General features: G+C 35.7%; 1 protein-coding gene and 1 non-coding gene across 2 annotated transcripts in view; one reads left to right on the forward strand and one right to left on the reverse strand.

Moving 5' to 3' along the window:
- The window catches only part of Nbas (NBAS subunit of NRZ tethering complex), a 342,733-nt gene that overhangs the window by 173,180 nt on the left and 149,615 nt on the right, over positions 1–19,938 (forward strand). Inside the window, exons 31-33 of the mRNA XM_047522365.1 lie at positions 5,836–5,948; positions 9,584–9,697; positions 17,982–18,095. Coding sequence (XP_047378321.1) covers positions 5,836–5,948; positions 9,584–9,697; positions 17,982–18,095 — 341 coding nt within the window. The remainder of the gene's footprint in view (positions 1–5,835; positions 5,949–9,583; positions 9,698–17,981; positions 18,096–19,938) is intronic.
- On the reverse strand, positions 14,224–14,326 carry LOC124963792 (U6 spliceosomal RNA). The gene has a single exon (XR_007104827.1). It is a non-coding gene; the product is annotated as a U6 spliceosomal RNA (small nuclear RNA).

Here is a 19,938-nt window from a genome sequence, read left to right on the forward strand (position 1 = left end):
TACCCTATGGGGCACAGTTATTTATCGCTTTAATATAAAGTGGAAACTAATGAGTATGAATACCATTAACTTCATCTTGACCCTTTATCTCCAGCCTGTTTTTTGCTAAGTCATTTTTGCTGATTATCTATAAGTCTGTATTATTCTTTTGTTGAAAGAGATTCATGTGATGACCTCTAAATTCAAGTTCTGAAATTTTCCAGGGTTTCCAGTCTGTCTCCTTAGCATAGTATTTAATCTGGGTAGAGACAAGAAACCTGTCTAGATGATAAAGTTCAAAAGTCCCTTCTAAGTAGAAATATCTAAACTATAAATGCAGTTCCTCTTTAGATCTTTTTTATTCCTCTAATATAAATAGAAAGAAGAATCTAAATTTTCATTTATTCAAAATTACACTGTTTTTCTTCCTGAAAGAATTTATTCATGATTTGAAATGTTTTTTAGTAAAGTTCATTGTGATGAAATTAAGTGACTAATAAATACTGATGAAAAAAAATCACTCTGTGCTGATAAATCTTAAAAACTTCAAAAATATTTCTCTAATAGTTCATTTTTCATTATTAAAATGAAATGATGTGAGACTACCTACTAATAAAGAAGAGGGGTTTGTTTAACTCATAGTTGTGGATGCCGAAAGTTTGGACCATATAGCGCTTGGCTCTGGTGAGGGGCCCCTTGCTGCATCACCAGTTGGCAGATGGCATCACAAAGGCCGGAAGAGGTGGGAGAGGGAGGAACCCATGGTGGGATGGGAAGCCAGAGTGAGCCGACTGGGCCAGTCTTAGAACTTCTCACTTGGTCCCACCTCTTAGAGGTCCTGCTACATATTACCACCACCATACTAGGAACTGGGCTCCCAACATCTGAAGCCTTGAGTGACAGAACCATAGCAGTGACCTTACTCGTTCAGCATTGCAGAGGCCGAAAAGTGACAGTTGCATTTTACCTCCCCTCTCCTGCCATCTGACCAATTTCCTGATGCTCTTACCACTAGCTGTTTTCTTTCTTGTAGGGTCTAGTCCTGCCACTACATATTTCTCTTCTAATTCATATTTTGGAAGTCTGAGTCTGTTTTTTTTTTTTTTTCCGATCTCCTTTTCAGACTGTTCTATTTTGCCTAAAGCTGAACTGATCTTCATTCCTTTCTAGAAATACATTTTTAAACTGCTTTTAGGGCAATTAGCAATTTTTCTGAGTACTTAGGTATCTCATGTTATCTCCTGAGTATTTATTTCTTGGTCAAAGTACCAAAGAAAATTGGGAACTTTTGACTCCGATCTCTGACCAATTACTGATTTGTTTATTCTGTATCTCATTTTCTAACACTGTACATAGTATTTTTATCTTCTCAGATTTTCTAGTTAACAAACTATAAGAGATTCTACTTTTTATTTGATGGTATATAATCCATCCTTTAGTTTTAAATAAAATAATGAGATGTTTCAAACCTAATCATTTTGGATACTCTTTTGCATATATATTTAATGTAATTTTCTAGTATTGAGATATGGCATTGTATTTATTTTTATAACACACCTTTTTCAGTTGTTTGCTGTGCCAGAGTGATTGGCAGCATTTTCACATGCCATACAAGCATCACGTTGAATGGTTGTTTTAGATTTGCTCTGCACTTACTTGGTTTCAAGTCTCCCTCTTTTCGTTGCCTGAGAAACTGAAAGTGTGAAGGTTGAGGCAATTTCTAAAGATAGATGTCTGTCTGCAAATCCAGTCTCCAGCAGCTGACCATCCTGTGACCTTGGGTCAGTCATCACAGGTCTTAGCTTCTCCACTTATACAATGGAATGCCTTGATGGAGCTATTGAAATTTAAACTGAGTATATAAAGTTGTTAGAACTGTACTTTTTATAGATAATGCGGAGTGGAATTGCCAAATCAGAAAACAGGCTCACATAAAATTAAACATGTTGCCAAGTGGTTATCAATGTGTTTCCTGTTAGTAGGGCAGAGTGCTAAAGTGTTCCTTCTCTGATTTTTAGTCTTTCTAGTTTTTGCCTGTTGGACATCTTCATTTTCATGTTTTCTTGTGAAACTCATTTCTAGCCTTTACTTCCTTTCCTTCTGGGGTGTTCATCTTTTTACTATTGATTCTTAGGGTTTGTTTCCATAAGGGACACTTGCCTTTTGCCTGTCTGATTTTTTAACTTCATTCTCTAGTTTTTATTGTATTTGATTTCTTTTCCAACTGCTCTCCAGAACTGTTTTTAAAAAATTTGATTGTTATTCTTTTCTCTCATTCTGTATTTGGGTGTCATCTTTTGAAAGACTAATTCCTAAGACCATTAAAATAATTATTCATATTGTATTTTAGGACTTGCTTTTTGTATTTGAATATTAGGCTTATTCAGAATTTATTGTAATATAGCAATTGTGATATCCATCTAGATTCATTACCCCTCTAAATGGTTAGTAATTGTTTTAACCCTAGCCAAAGTTAAATGTAATCTTTATTCCCCAGTGATGTTTTTTCACAGAAAAAAATCATGTTTTCTCAGTTCATGTTACTGAGTTTGACAAAGTTGTTTAAGTTAGTTAGTAAATCTTTTTCTTTTCTCCCAAGGGATTCTATTTTTATTTCAAATGACAAAAATATCAAATAGAATAGCCTTTGAAACTGGGAGTTGTGTTTGACCTAAATCTTTTTGGCAGGTGTTTCTCAGAGATCATTTTTAAAATTGCCCTCTACTTTTTTCCCTTCCATTGCATCCCTTTCTCTTCCACAAGGATACACTTTAATTTTATAAAGGTGCTATGTGTGTCCGATGTGGCACAGAACTGATTGTGACCTGAGTCCAAAAGTATCTCAGTATTTACAGTTATATAGAATATAGAATATAGCCCATACATTCACACTGATAGTCTTATTAATTAGCTTTTTATTGAGAAAGCAGTAAATATCCAAACAATGTCAGGATATGAATGAGAATGTTTTCTCCTCAATCTATTTCCACTAAATTTATTCCTTAGCAACTTTAAAAATCCGTTTCTTCTGTATCTTTTCAAAATATTTTTTAAACATTGTTCTTTTTCTTAAATAACAAGTAAGTTTTTCTGTGTATACAGTCTGTTTTAGTCAACTTTTGTATAACTGCAACCAAAACACCAGATAAGAACAATGTATGGGAGAGGAAGTTTATTTGGGGCTCACGGGTCCAGAGGTCTTAGTCTGTAGATGGCCTACTCCATAGCTCTGGACCTGTGAGGCAGAGCATCATGGCAGAAGGACTTGGCAGATGAAAGCAGCTCAGAACATGGCAAACAGGAAGCAGAAAGAGAGGTCTGCTCACCACGGACAAAATATAAACCCCAAATTCACGACCACCTCCTCCAGCCACACACTACCTGCCTCCGCTTAACACTGTGTAGGTTAAGGCTCTCATAACCCAGTTTCACCTGTGAACATTGTCTCTCCTATGGACTTTTCGGGGGGCACCTCATATCTAAACTATAACACATAACTTTCTATATCTTTTTTTTTCCAACTTGTGTTCTGTACTGAATGTGTTTCCATATGAGCACATATAAGTTTATTTCATTCTTTGTTTAATTTGTTCAAATTAGTTTTACATGACAGTAGAACACATTTTGACACATCATACATACATAAGTGGAGTTTAACCTTTCATTCTTCTGGTTGTACATGAGGTAGAATTACACCACATGTGTAATCATATATGCACATAGGGTGATAATGCTGAATTCATTCTACTGTTTTTCCTACCCCAAGACCCCCCTCCCTTCCCTTCATCCCCTCTAATCCATAGTACCTCTATTCTTCCCTAGCCCTGCCCCCTTACCGTGAATTAGCATTGTGTAGCAGATAAAACTTTCAGCCTTTGGTTCTGTAGGATTGGCTTATTTTGCTTAACATGATATTCTCCAGCTCCATCTATTTACCTGCAAATGCCATGATTTCATTCTTCTTTAAGGCAGAGTAATATTCCGTTGTGTATATGTACAACATTTTCTTTACCCATTCATCTGCTGAAGGGCACCTAGGTTGGTTCCATAGTTTACCTCTTCTGAGTTGAACTGCTATAAACATTGATGTGGCTATGTCACAATAGTATGCTGATTTTAAATCCTTTGGGTATGAACCAAGGAATGGGATAACTGGGTGAAATGGTGGATCCATTCCAAGTTTTCTAAGGAATCTCCATACTGCTTTCCATAATGGTTGCACCAATTTGCAGTCCCACCAGCAATGTATGAGTACCTTTTTCCCCACATCCTTTCCAATATTTATTGTTACTTGTATTCTTGATAATTGTCATTCTGACTGGAGTGAGATGAAATTTCAGTGTAGTTTTGATTTGCATTTCTCTAATTGCTAGAGATGTTGAACAATTTTTCATACATTTGTCGATTGATTATATTGCTTTTGTGACGTGTCTGTTTAGTTCCTTAGCCCATTTATTGATTTTTTTTTTGCATGTGTATAATTTTTTTGGAGTTCTTTTTTGATAGTTGTAGAATATTCCGTTGTTTGATTAATTGATTAGTTCCCAATTTGGTGTGTTTTCTTTTAAGAACAGTCTGTGGGGAGTATTTATCATACTATTTCTGTGAGAAAGCGTAAGTCTCTTTGTAGTAGTATGAATTTCCATGCTTAGAATTTCAGGGTTCAGAAGTAATTACATTTAAAGTTTTGATAGAAATTACAAAGAGGTTACAGACTTTTAACACTGAATTGGCAGTATATGTGGGTGCTCATCTGATTTAAATCCTACGATTTTGCAAGAACATGCTAGTCCTGTTAGTGTCCCTCAGGTATATGGGTGCCATACTGGCACCTAGGTAACTTATTCTGGTTATCTGTGGCTTCAGCAGTCACTGGTTTTTTGAGGCATGATATCTATCTTTCTAGTCTGCCAACTCAGTGTTCCTCTACATATATCTTTAGAAAATAAGTCCATTTGTTCAATAAAAAGAATATAATAAATAAATAATAGGCTTTCTCTGAATTTTGAAAGTTTGTTTAAAATATCTCATAGAGCCAGGTGTGGTGATATGCACCTGTAGTCCTAGCTGCTGAGGAGGCTGAGGTGGGAGGATTGCTTGGGCCCCAGGGTTAAAGACTAACCTGGGCAAGAAAGTGAGACCCCATCTCAAAAAATAAATAAATAAATAAATAAATAAATAAATAAGTACTCCATGGGCATAATGTGTTCTTACATTAGAAAACTGCTTCTCTTATAGTTTACTTCGGGTACTGTACCATCAATTGATTTCTTCATTTTTTTTTTAATTAGGAAAAATTTTTTTGTGCAGTTATTTTATTTTATTTTATTTTTTTTGATAGACCACATTGGGACTGGATTGTTTTTTGTAAAAGGTCAACTGGAAATTTTCTTAATTCTGTCTTTAAAAAACAATAAAAAATGTGAGTTTATACTCCATTTATGTATGATTTATCAAAATGCGTGAATGTGTTCTGTCATATATAACTAATTAGAAAAAATTTAAAAAGTAAAAATCCTTTCTAATATAATCATTATTTTTGTATTCATCAGTAAAATTAACACTAAATGGAATTATGATGCTTCATACCATGATGTTATTGCATACTATTTTTATAGCTGGGATCTTTATTTTACCTCTTTGGTCTCTAATTTTGGCTTCTTTAAAATGCAGATGATATTTGTCTTCTTCATGCGCTTACTATGAGAGTTATGAAAAATAACAAAAAGCATGTAACTGAATAAATATCTGCAATGTAATAGATTTAGGAGAAATATATGTCTCATCTCATGTTAAATATAGAAAGTTAATCTGGCGGAATATGTTTCTTCTTTCTAAAACTCTAATTTCTTACAGATGCTGTTTACAGCTGATAACAGATAAGCCTGCTGCCATTCAAGAGGAACTAGACCTTATCCGGGCCCTTGGATGTCTTGAAGAATTTGGGGTAAAGATACTGCCTTTGCAAGGTGAGTTTTCTGCTTAGTATTGTATTATTAGTAACTTATTTTGTGCTAATTTATTAGCGTCCCTTTTTTAGTTTTTGAAACTATAAGTAACTTTGGCTATTTGGTCTATTAGTAGTAGATTATATATCCTCTCTTTCCGTTTTTTTTCTAATGGAATCTCAGTGGAAACCTAAACAAAAAAAATAAATCCAACATTTTACCATAAATTTATTTTTTAAATTCATATTCGCAGACTTTAAAAAAAATGGTATTCTAATAGAGCAGTGAGGCTACTTATAAAATTCAAAATAGAATTTGGGAATTATAGGTGAATATTTCACGTTTACATTAATTTTAGTATATAAGTTAGTTCTGAATTTTGTTTCATTTAATATACTTTTACCTAGCTATAAATGATTGTTTATTTTTGTGCTTGATTGAGAAAATTTTTTAAGTCAGTTCTATTTTTTTTTTTAAAGTGAATAATATCAAGTTTGGTTTAGAATTTACAGTGTTATCTTCATGTAGCTCAAGTTCTGATGCCTGAATGTAAAAGGCTTTTAGGTATCATCCAAAGAGCATCCTGTTACACAGCTGTTTGTCTCTTCTGCTTTATGCTGTGAGGACAGCTCATGATGACCTGGACCTGTGCTGATAAGTGGAAGATTTTCAGTTGCTTCAATCCCAAGGCCCCAGTGCCCTAAATGAAGAGAGTGATTTATCTCTTAGCAGTTTGCTTGCCTGGCTTCCCTGTTATGTTCTCCTTGTTCTTAATTCTGGAAATGGTTGGAATTAGGGATTGGAGGGGGTACAGTGGAGTTCCTTTCATCTGTCTTTTGGTATATTTCCACAATAGATGTCTTTCCTTTTTTTCTTATTTTAAACCTCTTGTACCGCCTGTTGCAAGTTCCTTAGTGTCTCTGTTTTCTGTAGTGTTAAGTTGAATGGACCTCAGGGGATGTGAGTCCCAGAGATGGTCTTATATTTTCATATGGGTGTATATTTCTCCTTCTCAGACAAAATAATTAGACTTGCAAGAGTATTATTGTTTCCTTGAATATCATTGGAAGAATATTTGTATAAAATTACAAATATCCTATAGTGTCTTAAGTACATGTAAGGTGATTATTAAATCACTAGAAAATTCTATTCAGTTGTAACATTAAAGCAATTTTTGAGCTCAAAACCTTTTAAAATTGCGAAGATTAATCAGTTACTTAATAAGCATTTTCCTTTTATTCTAAAATGTCTAAAATCATTAACTCCTTCCCCCCCTTAAACACGTATTTACTTTCAGTTTTCAGTCAGGGAAGAGTTTGGAACACAAGGAAACTTTGGCTCTGCCTTTATCTCTTACGAAGTTAAATCAGTGCTTCACTGTATGTGTGCACATGCACTACTTAATACTTAAACATGATATAGAAGAACTTCTTATAGTTCCTCACATGCTATCGAACTGTTAAATGTTAAGTTGAGCCCTGATTTTCTGTGGTATTCAAATAGCAATAGTTTTGCTTATAATTTTAGTTTAAATTTATAATTTCAGTTTTGTCAGCTGCTGAGTTTAAATACCCACAACCAAACCCACTAACCTGTAGCTTCTGAAAATTTCAAATCAATTTGAAATTTTTGAATTTGAAAATTCAGATTTGAAATTTTCTCTTAGAATGTTTGTCAGAACAGTTCATGAATCTCATAAGATGGAGACCATTGGTTGTAGCCAAATTATAATTAGTAAGAAAACCAAAATGAAATAGCATGTAATAGTTACTCTACGTGTTTGAGTCTTCCAGGAAGTATCTGCATGTATATGTGCATGTATGTTCTTTTCCCTGTTATTTGGGCATTTTTATTTGTATATTTGTTCTATTTGAATATTTGTTCTTACTATTCGAGTGAGTGGTTCTTGAATATTTCAGTTGTTCGATTTCTTTCTTTCTGTAGCAAGGAAAGTCATTGTTTCAGATTCTCAGCATTGTGGTTCTGTTTTGGTGGTACTGGGAATCAAATTCAGAATCTCATACATGCTGAGCAAGCATTCTGTCACTGACCTATATCCCTAGCCTTCATATACATATATCTGTATTTATTTATACATATTTATATATGTGTATATATTTATACACAAATATATATTTATATTTATATGTGTATATATTTTTTGAGACAGAGTTTTGCTGAATTGCAGAGGCTGGCCTCAAACTGGGTAATCTCCTGCCTCAGCTTCTTGAGTAACTGGAATTATAGGCATATGTACCATACCCAGTGAAATATCTATCTTAAAAGAACTCGAATTTGAGAAAATACATGTTGAAGTATTAGGGATAAAGGAATATGACGTTTGAAACTTTTTTCAGATGATTCAGAAGAATTAGATGTGTGTTTTATGTTTGTGTGTATGTGTGTGTATGTATATGTTTGTATGCATCTGTGTATCTTTTTCTGTGTGGATTTGACGGGAAGAAGGAAGGGAGTATGTGCGTGATTGTGTGCACGTGTATGTGAATAGATGAGGTTATATATAATTGGCTAACCTTGGCATGGACTTGTAGAGGAGTTCTTTGTGCCATACTTGGAATTTTTCTGTAAGTTCAAAATTAAATTATTATCAAAATATATAAAAATAAAAGGCCCATTCCAAAGAGAAAACACTACTTTATCTAACCAAGCTTTATGTGCTCTCCCACACCTAAAAGAACTTTTAAGAAATCAGGATACATAGGGAATAGTCATGGATTTAGGAATGGATAGAGACTGCACTGTGCACAACATTTATGAAATTGGGTTGACTTCATATTTCATCACTGTTTTTGGTGAACTTCACCAAAATACTTAACCTTTGGCACCTCATTTTCTTCCCTTGAGAATAATAATGGTAATGATTGTAAGGTTCTGCTTTGTAGGGTTAATATACACAAAGCACCACCAGCAACTCGGGGGGCATAGATCATATCTACTTCATTTTAGCTGCTGTTAACATTTGTTGTTAGAGCAATTGGTGGTTGGCCTCCTAGGCAGCGTGGGCTTCTTTAAGTCTGGCCTCTCTACTCTAAATATGCATTGTATATTTCTAGAACATATTTGATTTTCTTTAATTCAAGTTGTTTTATTTCTTTGTGTTCATTTCTTTATGGTATGAATTGGTTGGATCAGACATATTTCATTTTCCTAATGTCCATATTAAGTGAGAGGATTTGGCTTAACCTTAAGATAGTGTGTCCACTGAGTACTCCTACCCTCTAAACCACTGTGATGTGACCTTAGAAAATGGATATTTGGAAGTTGGAATGGGTTTAAGGGGATTGGGTCAAGGTGGAGGGACTAGTATGATAGGAAGGATGTGTGAAGTCTTCAGAGACGAATGCTGCCTATTTAAAATGTTCACGTTCAGACATGGTTCTTGAAAAGATGACAGGATTTTCTATCTTCAGAATGACAGTTCAGTGGATATGCTTTAGAAGCTTGGCTATAAGGAAGATATCCATGTTGTACATTATTCATTTGGAACAATAACAATCTTGTTTTATTAATATGCATTTTACTTAATTTTTGTTGATCTGGAGACGCAGTGTTCATTTTATTTGATTGTCTTTCATTAGGAATGCGATGACAACCTTTGTGATGTCCCTAGTTCCTGATACGTATTTCTCTTGTAGTGCGATTGTGCTCGGATCGGATCAGCCTCATCAAGGAGTGTATTTCCCAGTCCCCCACCTGCTACAAACAATCTGCCAAGGTTCTAGGTCTTGCTGAGTTGCTGAGGGTTGCAGGTAAGTCTTTTGAATGCGAAAATGCAGAATAGGTTTCTGTGCCACACTTGACGTCATCTTAGGTGAGCATCAGAATACATTCTTATAGGTGTGAGAGCATTTTTTGAGCAAGGATTAGTGTTTTCTAGAAAGATTGGCATGTTATAGAGATGTGTATCTGCATTGTACTGCTAGAATGATCACCTCTCCTTTAAATGAAGACAGACTTATTTAGGATGCCACCGAGTGGTAGCGCTGGGACAGAAGTCAGTATTACCATTTATAACCAGAACACAAAAACATAAAGCCAGCCAGCCAGCCTCAGTCCAAATATGGTTTTATATTGTTAAATCTGAAAAATTGGTTAGAAATGTACATTTACTATTTGATGACTTTTTAATGTATTCTATCTCATTTAATCTGCTCATAAGTGCTTAAAATGATTGTTATCCTCCCCTTTTACAAAGGAAATTAAAGATCACAGAAGTTAAATATCTGACTGTGCAAGGTTAAATAGCAGACTACAGCTTTCGAGGGAACTCTTTTTGATTCTGTATTTCATGTTTCTTTAACCAGAGGGTTCTACTTACTAAGGATCTTTTAATACTTTTTTGTAGTTCTGACTTTACAGATCTCTATAGGAACAGTGGTTGGTCATTTTGTTTCATAAACAGTGTTTTCAATTTGTATTAGTCTAAGCATGCAATTTAAAACTCATGAATTGTTTATTTCCGGAATTTTCCATTTGATATTTTCAGACTTCATTTGACTTCGGGTAACTGAAAATGTGGAAAGCAAAACTTCTATTAAGGAAGGGTTATGTTAAATAACTAAGAGCAGCTGATAGTCAAGGGGAGGGGCATTATTTAGAAGAGAGCATAAAAGTATTTGTGGACATATTTAAATTATATTTCAGGTATCCAAAACCTCGTCATGCCACTGTTAGTTTTCTCTTCTTCAGACTAACTGTCCAAGTCTTTTTCTTTAGTAGATTTTAGTTTGACTGTACTCCAGGTTGTTCTTCCTAAGAATTTTCCTGATTAAAAAATATTTTTCTCAGCAGAGTGCAGTGGTGCACGTCCGTAATCCCAGTGACTTGGGAGACCGAGGCAAAAGGATTGTGAGTTCAAAGCCAGCCTCAGCAAAAGTGAGGTGCCAAGCAACTCATTGATACCCTGTCTCTAAATAAAACACCAAATAGGGCTGGGGGTGTGGCTCAGCAGCCAAGGGCCCCCGGGTTCAATGCCCAGTACCATCATCCTTTCCTGGCCTGTTTTTTTCTATATCAAAACTAGCTAATAATTTTGTACATCATCAGCATTACTGTTTGACCAATCTTCATATAAAAGTTTGTATTAACAACAATAATAATTCTCATTTTATGCTTTCATACTACTGTGGCCCTTATAGGCGGAGTTATGAATCTCATTTTGAAAGTAAAGAAATGGAAATAGAGAAGGTAAATAACTTATTGAGGATTTTACAGTTAAGTTTTACTTTAAACCCTTTGTTCTTATCTTGCATTTTTTCCCTTTGTGACATTGCTTAATAGTACTCACTGGACCCTATTGCACTTCATTGCAGTCACTCAATTTTTGCAGTGTTCTGGCTGTTCTTACAGAAATTATCAAATTTTATCACATTTCTTGATTTAAGAGCAGATGATAATTCAAGAGAGGGGAAAGCGTTTAAGAGAGGAGATTATAAATAAGAGAGTAAGTAGCTCAGATCCCTGGTTCATTAGTCATGGTTTAACCAGAGAAGCAGAACCTATAGGGGCTTTATTATGAGGAATTGGCTTTTGCTACTATGGGGATTGGCTAATCAAGCCTGAAATTTGCAGTGGGGTCAGTCAGGTAGTGAGCAGAGTGGAACTGCTGGGGTTTGGTTGAAATTGTTATCCCTCGTGGAATTTCTTTCTTCCTGGGGAATCTCTGCAACTTGAAGGCCTTTCCTGTGAATCAGACACCTACCAAGATCATCAGGGATAGACTTTTCACTTAAAGTCAGCTGATGGGGGCTTGAATTATATCTTAGAAGCATGTCACACTGAGGTTAGCATTAATACTCTGGCCATGTTGACCATAAAAATCTTATTCTTAGATTTTTCATTTTTGCTTCAGTGTGTTCTGAATAAATACAAACATTTCAAGAGGGTTATATAGAAAATAGCTTTTTTTTTTAAATTAAGCATGATGTCTGTATTTATTACATGAAAACTTAAAATATTGTTCCACTTCCAGGATTACGTGTTACTAAAACACCAACATGTTGCTTTACTACTAGTAATATTATGACTTACTGTTACCCCATTTCTTTTTTTTAAGAATCTTTTTAGATGAGTTTGGGTCAACATTTGTTTTATATTCTTTTTTAAAAAAAAATCAATGAAGCACAGAAAGATTAGGACACAGTCTAAAGGTATCTGTTCTCAAAGAGCTTAAATTCTGTTAGAGGATGTAGATTACTAAAAGAATAAGCACAATAAATTGGTTTTAAGAGAGTGAAAAATAAAGGAGCATGTAGGAAATGAGTCTTGTGTTTTATGTGAACAAAATTATTCACATTCAGAAAACCACACCTGGAAGGGTGGTGCCTTGGTATGGTGGCTGGGGAACAGTGGGAGGCAGGATGCAGGCAGGTTTTCTCTCAGGTCTCCTTCTCAGTCTAAAGCTGAACCAAGGAAAGATGTGTCACAGAGAAAGAGACAAGAGACCAAAGACCTGGCTTGGCTCATGGAGGGCTCCAGACTGAGAGATTTCATTTGCATAACAAGACAAATTTCCTTCACCATGGATTTCCTTCCCTCAGTTCACTGTGGCTTTCCTCCTTCTCTCACCTTTTCCAAGGAGCTCCAAGCTTTTTCTTTGAGTAGTTCAAGATACTACAAAAACTTCAGTCTTCTGGTCCTTCTTTAAGTCTCATACTTTGTAACTCTTGTCATTACATATGCATGTAATGAATATGTTTTTTCTCTTGTTAATCTATCATCAGTTTGTTCCTGGCATTCAAATTATTGAAACTTCAGAGAGTAAAAGAAGTTTAAAATGCCCCAGAAGATAAAGTTATCAGAGAAGGAAGTGAAATCCAATTTGGCTTCTCAGAATAGTCTTGGGAAAATAATTTAAGATTATAATATTGTCATGAGCTGAATTTTCATGTGTTCTTAGACTATGCTAAGAAAAAGATTATTATTGTCTCTGAAACTAGTATATTAGCCCTGCATTACTATTAAAAATGTACACATACATGCAGAGGTACATAGTTATGGGTAGTTCCTAGAAAAATTAAAAGGAAATTTAAATGGTTTAAGTATTCAGAAGGAAACATGGAATATTCTTTTGAAGGTTTTGATGCTACTGGGAGTGGAAGTTTCTATGACTGAATTCTTTTTTTAAAAGCATTTTTAGTTGTAAATGGACACAATACATCCACTTTATTTATTTATATGTGGGTGCTGAGGGTCAAACCCAGTGCCTCACACCTGCTAGGCAAGCGCTCTACCATTGATCTACAACCCTAACCCTATGACTGAATTCTTAAGAAACTCACTTGGAGGGGTTTTAACAGCAGTTGGAATTTAGGGAGTGTCTGCTTTACTGAGATGAAATACTTTCTGCCTATTTTCTAGCTCAACACCCCCCCAAATAAGTTTTATGCCAAAGCTATGATCCCTTCACTTCCTAGTTCTTAGAGATGAGACTAGTGTGAACCATCCTCTTAAATGAAATCCTGATGGATTTATTTTTAAAATCATTTATCTTTGAGTACATTAGTATGTGTTGAAGACAAAAAGTTTGCCATCCCAAAATATGTCTGTAGACTACTAGAATATGCCACTCCAGAATATTCCTTTCTGGTGAAGGACTACTTCAATCTAATTATTTTGGGAACATAATTATTTTGTGAGACCTAAGAGAAGATCTGAAAACAGAGAAGTTCCTCTTGTTAGAGAAAGCCACCTCTCTGTGGGAAATCTTCATTTGCAAGGAGTCTCCTTCTGTACTAGGGAGAGATGGAGGACCTTGATAGAGATTCTTCTGTGCAGGCAAGGCACCACCTTAAATCTGTGTAACAAATCTTTCCCTTTTTGTCATGTGTTTCCTGGGCATCTCCTCATTATTGGCTTCCCCAAACGTGCTTTCTTTGTTTCAGTGGTCTGTAGTGTCTCAGAGCCATTTTTTTTGATATTTATTCACTTCTCTTGGGTATACATGTTATTAAACTTGTGTCAGTCTTTCTCTTGGTAGCTGTCTTTTATTACAGGGGTCCTTTCCAACCAGGAACTAGGAAGGATAGAGAGAAAATAATTTTTCATTTTCTAGATGTATAAGTAGTTTTACTAGCCTGTAGAAAACAATATTATATTAAATTTCCAAATATAAATTAATTTATAATGCTTAAGAAAGTATTGTTCTTTGTTTCTATTAATATTTTTCCATTATTACCCTTTACGAGGAAAAATGGCAAATTTTTTTTTTTTAATATAGTTAGGGTGACATAGTTATAGGAATTCTTTTTACAGAGGTTAAGTAGTAGAAGATTTTTTTAAAGTAGAATGTTTCACAAATTTGTCATCCTTGGTCAGGGGCCATGCTAATTTTATCTGTATCACTGCAATTTTAATGTGTGTGCTGCAGAAGCAAGCACAAGGTTTACTTTAAAATAATATAAAATACGTTTTTCATTGCCATCCTTGATATACATGCGTCTGTATCATTGAAATCAATGGATTCTATTGAAGACAGTTTTGATGCTTGTTAAAATGAGAAGGGAGACTATTTTATCTATAATGGCAGGTTTAGGGACTATTGCCCTCAACTTTTGCCTGTAGGGGATTGGGCTTGTTTGAAGATTAACCTTAGACACAATAGATTTTAATAATTTTGTTTCAGCAGACAGCAGTTCATTAATCGGGCAGCACTAAACCTGGAATGGTCCAGGGCTCCACCAAAAGAATTCGAGGGGAAAAGTTTTGCAAAGTATTTGAAGAAGCCAGACAAAATATTTGATTGACTAAAGTGGAAAGTCCTAGTTAGCAGCTAGTTGGTGGCTACTGCTTGGTAAAGCCTTTAATGAGTAGTTGGTGATTTCTGATTTCCTAATTTTGTTTCTTTTTAAGCACTATATACACAGATGTTTCTTTCTTAAACATTTCCTTTAAACCGAGGAATGTATTCTAAATCTTCTTAAAGATGAACTCAAAATGAAATCCTTTCAGAATAGTTTCTGTAATCCCTGTGTCCCTGGTTACTACTGGTAGTTACTGTTCAATGTAAAAAATGAAGTCAGCTTATTTAAAAATTATGCTACTGGATTTCTAGATCTTCCTCTATCACCAGTTCTATACTGATCTGTATTATTTAGAAGTTCATATCACCAAATCAGAGCAAGCTTTAGGTGTGAAATAGCTGTACATTAAGCACAATACATTATATTATATTACAATACAGTACATTATAGTACATACAATACAGTGCATTAAAAGCAATACAGTTTTGAGTTACAATGAAATTTGTGATGAATGCAGGTGTTCGTGTCGTTGTAGATTGTTGGGTTGTGTGCTTTGGGAGTGCCCCATGAGCTGATGTGGTTGGAATTAAACATTTTCCAGTACCAGTCTTTTGGGCTGGCTGAAACAGCTCTGTAAACAATATTGTAACATAGACCAGTACAACTCTCAGCCCTTCTGAGACTCCCATGACTACCTGAATTTCATGGGAGAAGTCTCAGACACATTGGGCCTTATGTAGTTCAATAAGCGATCCAGTGACAACTCATAACCATGTCCTTAAACTGCAAGTGATGTGTTATTCCACCATTACCAACAGATTCTGACCCCTTTCTTAAGAGTGGAAAACACCCAGGAAGACATCTTTTTTTTTCTGTTCAATGTTTGGAATCCCAAAAGAAAAACTGAGGCCAAACACCAGTAGCACAGTTCATTCTATGACCAGAGAATGGAGAAGTGGAAATCTCTCACCAAACCAGCTTCACAGTCTGATAGAGGTGGGGAAGTCATAGATACAGGATGAAAGAAGCAGGGGGTTGGATTGGTGGGGTTCCTTGGGTGAGTAGGGCTGATAATAGGGAGGAATGTTCATGTCTTCTTCCAGGAATTCTTTTAATCAGTTCTTTCTTGCCATCTTCATGGTAATTGCCAACTGTTTGTGGGGGGGGTCCTTTAGCACGTAGATGGGATTAACATGAGGTTTCTGGTCTGTTGGAGGTAATTAGGTGGCTACTTTGTGTCTAATTGGTTGGTGTCATGAAGAGGAACTTCTAATCTTAGGTGCCCTGTTCTCAAAGATAAGTTGGGGTGGGGGAAGAGGCAAACCAGCCTGTGTAGATATTGCGCTGGGTGACTGCTTTAGCCATCTGTCTGTGTACAAAGTTCCTGTGCTTTAAAGCATCTTCACATAATGTTGTTACAGCATAAATTTAGTCTTTTCCCATTTCACCAATATTTTAATGCAAGAATTTTTAAAAAGTGTTTTTAATATTCCCTTTTGAGCTTTAGTTATGGAATTCTGTATTTATTCATTAAAGCAGAGAGTCCTATGAAGGGTAAACACATATCAGAGACGATAGCTGTTACTAAAGTGGTATAAACTTTGTTCTGCCTTTCCTGAACTCTGAGACTGTTTATAAGTATAGCAAAGCTTGGCATAGTGTTGCATGCTTATAATCCCAGCAACTCAGGAATCTAGAAGATCGCAAGTTTGAGGACAACTTTAGCAACTTAGACTCTGTCTCAAAATAAAAAGGTCTAGGATTATATCTCAATAGTAGAGCACCCCTGGGTTCAATCACCAGTACTGCAAAAAAAAAAAATAATAAAAATTAAAGTATAGCTAGTACTTTTGTAGTGACTTTTGCGGTATAACTAACTATTGACTGTAGCTGTATAAAGTTTTATTGTTTCCACTGAGTTGGATTTCTTAATTAATACCAAGCCCAAGCAACAAGGGAAAGTTGGAGAGGGAGGGATGGAAAATTATTAAGAGGAATCCTCAGTGGTAAGAGGGGATTCTGGATAAGCAGACCTAACAGGATATGAGATTCTTGCTGAAGGCCAGGGTGATTAGATGCCATCTGAGGGGATGAGGAATTTGGTCAGATAACAAGATGAGATATCTAGAGTGAGAGATTCTGGCTAAACTGATTTAATAGGTATTAGGATTTAGATCTGGACTGTGCCCCCAAAGCTCATGTGTTAGTGAAGCAGTGTTCAGAGGTGAAGTGATTGCATTGTGAGGACTGTAACCTCATCAGTGGATTAATCCATTTGATGGATCAACAATTTGAATGGACTACTGCATGGTAAATGTAGGCAGTTGGGGTGTGACTGGAGCAGGTGGGTCAATGGGGGCAAGAATTTGGGGACTCTGTCTTTCCTTGACCCCTCCTCATTCCCTCTCTGCTTCCTGGCCATTGTGAGCTAAGCAGCTTTCTTCTACCATGTCCTTCTGCCATGATGTTTCTGCAGTGGAGTTGACTGTCAAACCATGACCCAAAATACATCTTTTCTTCCTCTGAGTTGTTTTGTTAGATATTTTGTTCACGGTGTCGAAACTCAGAGGATCTTTACTAAAACTACATTATGAAGAGTAGGCATGGGGTGGGACTTTGGACTACACTTTACATTCTAGTTTCTAAATACTAGTTGAAGTTTTTTTTTTTTTTTTTTGGTACCAGGGTTTCAACTCAGGGGCACTTAACCACTGAGCCACATCCCCAGCCCTTTTTTGTATTTCATTGAGAGAGAGGGCCTCACTGAATTGCTTAGCACCTCACTAAATTGCTGAGGCTGGCTTTGAACTCACAATCCTTCTGTCTCAGCCTCCTGCGCTACTGGGATTACAGATGAGTGCCACTGTGTCCCACTACTAGTTGAATTCTTAAGATGAGAAATATTATTGGTTTATTACCCTCGTTTACTTGATCTACTTTCTTAAATCCTTTTGCAACCTGTTTTCTTTTGTAGCATGGATTTCTTCTCTTTCCCTTACCTGAGTAATACTAAAACTTCTTTGTAGGGCTGAAGACCACACTGATTTTGGACTTTTTGGTTTGGGTATTTTAAATAGAAACTGATATTAATTGTTGATCTCTTCAGAGTCTGAGGGCTAATTAATTCTATGTATAATATATAGATCAAAAGGTCAAGTTGCTATAAACTTTTGTCTTCTACTCTTAAAATCAATCTGATTTGTTTTATTTTTGAATTAATGTAAGCGGGTTAATGAACTCCTTTATCCATTGATGCTGTCATAATCATTAAGTGATTTGTATGTGCCTATAGGTGAAGACGCAGAAGAAAGGCGTGGACAGGTTCTAATCCTTTTAGTAGAGCAAGCACTTCATTTCCATGACTACAAAGCAGCCAATATGCATTGTCAGGAGCTGATGGCTGTAGGTGAGTGGACAACTTACTTAACACTTTGCTTATGTTTGCTTTATGTAATAAAGGAAAAGGTTTATTTTGAAATCAGTTGGCCCAATCAGTAAGCCAGACACATTTTTGCTTGAGATACATTTTATGAGCACTGACAAGTGTGTATGCTTTATGTTTATATATTAATATTTTAATGGACTCATGTTATATTTTATCTGAGATTTTGTTTGCTTTTCATTCATATTAAAATATCAAAAATATGCTCCTCATTTTAAGGATAATTTTAGAAAAATGTTTTAATCCTGTTCTGTGTGTTGTTAAATGAAATAATATCACAGTTTGAGAGTAGATAGTACATATTCCTGTTCTTTAATTTGAAGGAAAACAGTGCATTTTCGACATAATGTTACAGAATTTGGAAGTAGTTTACAGTCTTAGAATTTTTCATGTTGAAATTCAGATTTCTGTTTCTGGAAGATAGGCAGATTTGTAGAAAAATTTCTCATCTGAAGAACAGGTTTCCCAGTGGAAGGGAAAGTAATGACTTCTCATCATGGGCTCTGTGCTGCATCCTCTGCTGCTGTGTCCATTCCTGAGCACAGTACATGACTGCCCTTAAGATTGAGTGGTTAAAACCCAGTGCGTCATTCATGACAACTTGGAACTGTGCACTAATGAGTTGTACACTCTTGTTGGAGTCATCTATTGCTCAGGACTGAGCCCAGGACCTCATGCATGCTAGGCAAGCACTGACTGCACTTTCTGCATGTCCACTATTATGGAATCACTCTTCTGACACCTACTCGCAAGCATAAGGAAGACTCTATTTAGTACTGTTGTTATATGTGCCAAGACTGTCTCATTACGGAAGAGACAGCAGAAGTATCTCCAGATACAATAAAGATGGGCAAGCATTTCACTAAGAAAACTGAGAGATCAGTGGATGCAAGACTACTAAGAAGAGACGTCATGGGTAGGGGAAATTTCCGCTAAACCAAAAATTCACTAAGTTCTTTCCTGAAGGTATCAATAGAAAGCAATGAAAAATTTGATCTGATGTGAAGGATATGGGGATTCTAGCTCCTCTGACTTATTAGGATTTGTTCTAAAACTGAAATTGTAGGCCCAGCAAGGGCAGGGGCTAATATTGAGGCCTACTTGATCAAAGGGCTCAGAGGAACCTGACTAAAGATTGGTGAGGAGAGAATCTTTGGCAGTTCGTCTATGAAAATGTTTAACACTCTTGAAAAAACTCCATACAGTAACTCACAAACCTCAGCATTAGAAAACTGATTTCCTAAAACAAAAAACAAAAACCCCTTCTTTAGTAAGCAGTGGTTTCATAGCATGAAGTTCAAAATGATTGTGATTTTCTGTACAGACATTATTGTGTTAATCCAAAATTAGTTTTGTAAGAATTTTATCCTTTAAGGGTGGTACCTGAATTAATTTTTACATTATATACATTATCTATTAGAGAAATTATTCTGTACTGAGACATTTTTTCTTAGAAAAAGATCTCTCAAACTGAAATTCCTTGGAATAAAAATAAAAGTATATTTTAAGAATTCACAGTGTAGCATTGCATGTGAAATGATCTCTGGGAGTCAGGGGCCAGCTCTTTTTGGTGCTGTCTTTGGATGTCTACCGTCCATAAAGGGATCTGTGTGGGCATTTATCTTAATGTCTCTTTATCTAGCACTCTAGTTTCTGATGTGCTTTTAAATAAAAATATTACTTAATCCTTTCAGCAACCAGAGAGGAAGGTGTCATTGTTGTCCCTTTGTAGTTTTAGAGGAAACCTCTCATACTTGGAGCTTTCCCAAGCTCATAGGAGCCCAGGTAGTTGGGTGGGGCGGTACCC

The sequence above is a fragment of the Sciurus carolinensis genome, chromosome 13 (assembly GCF_902686445.1).
Source record: "Sciurus carolinensis chromosome 13, mSciCar1.2, whole genome shotgun sequence".
Taxonomy (NCBI): domain Eukaryota; kingdom Metazoa; phylum Chordata; class Mammalia; order Rodentia; family Sciuridae; genus Sciurus; species Sciurus carolinensis.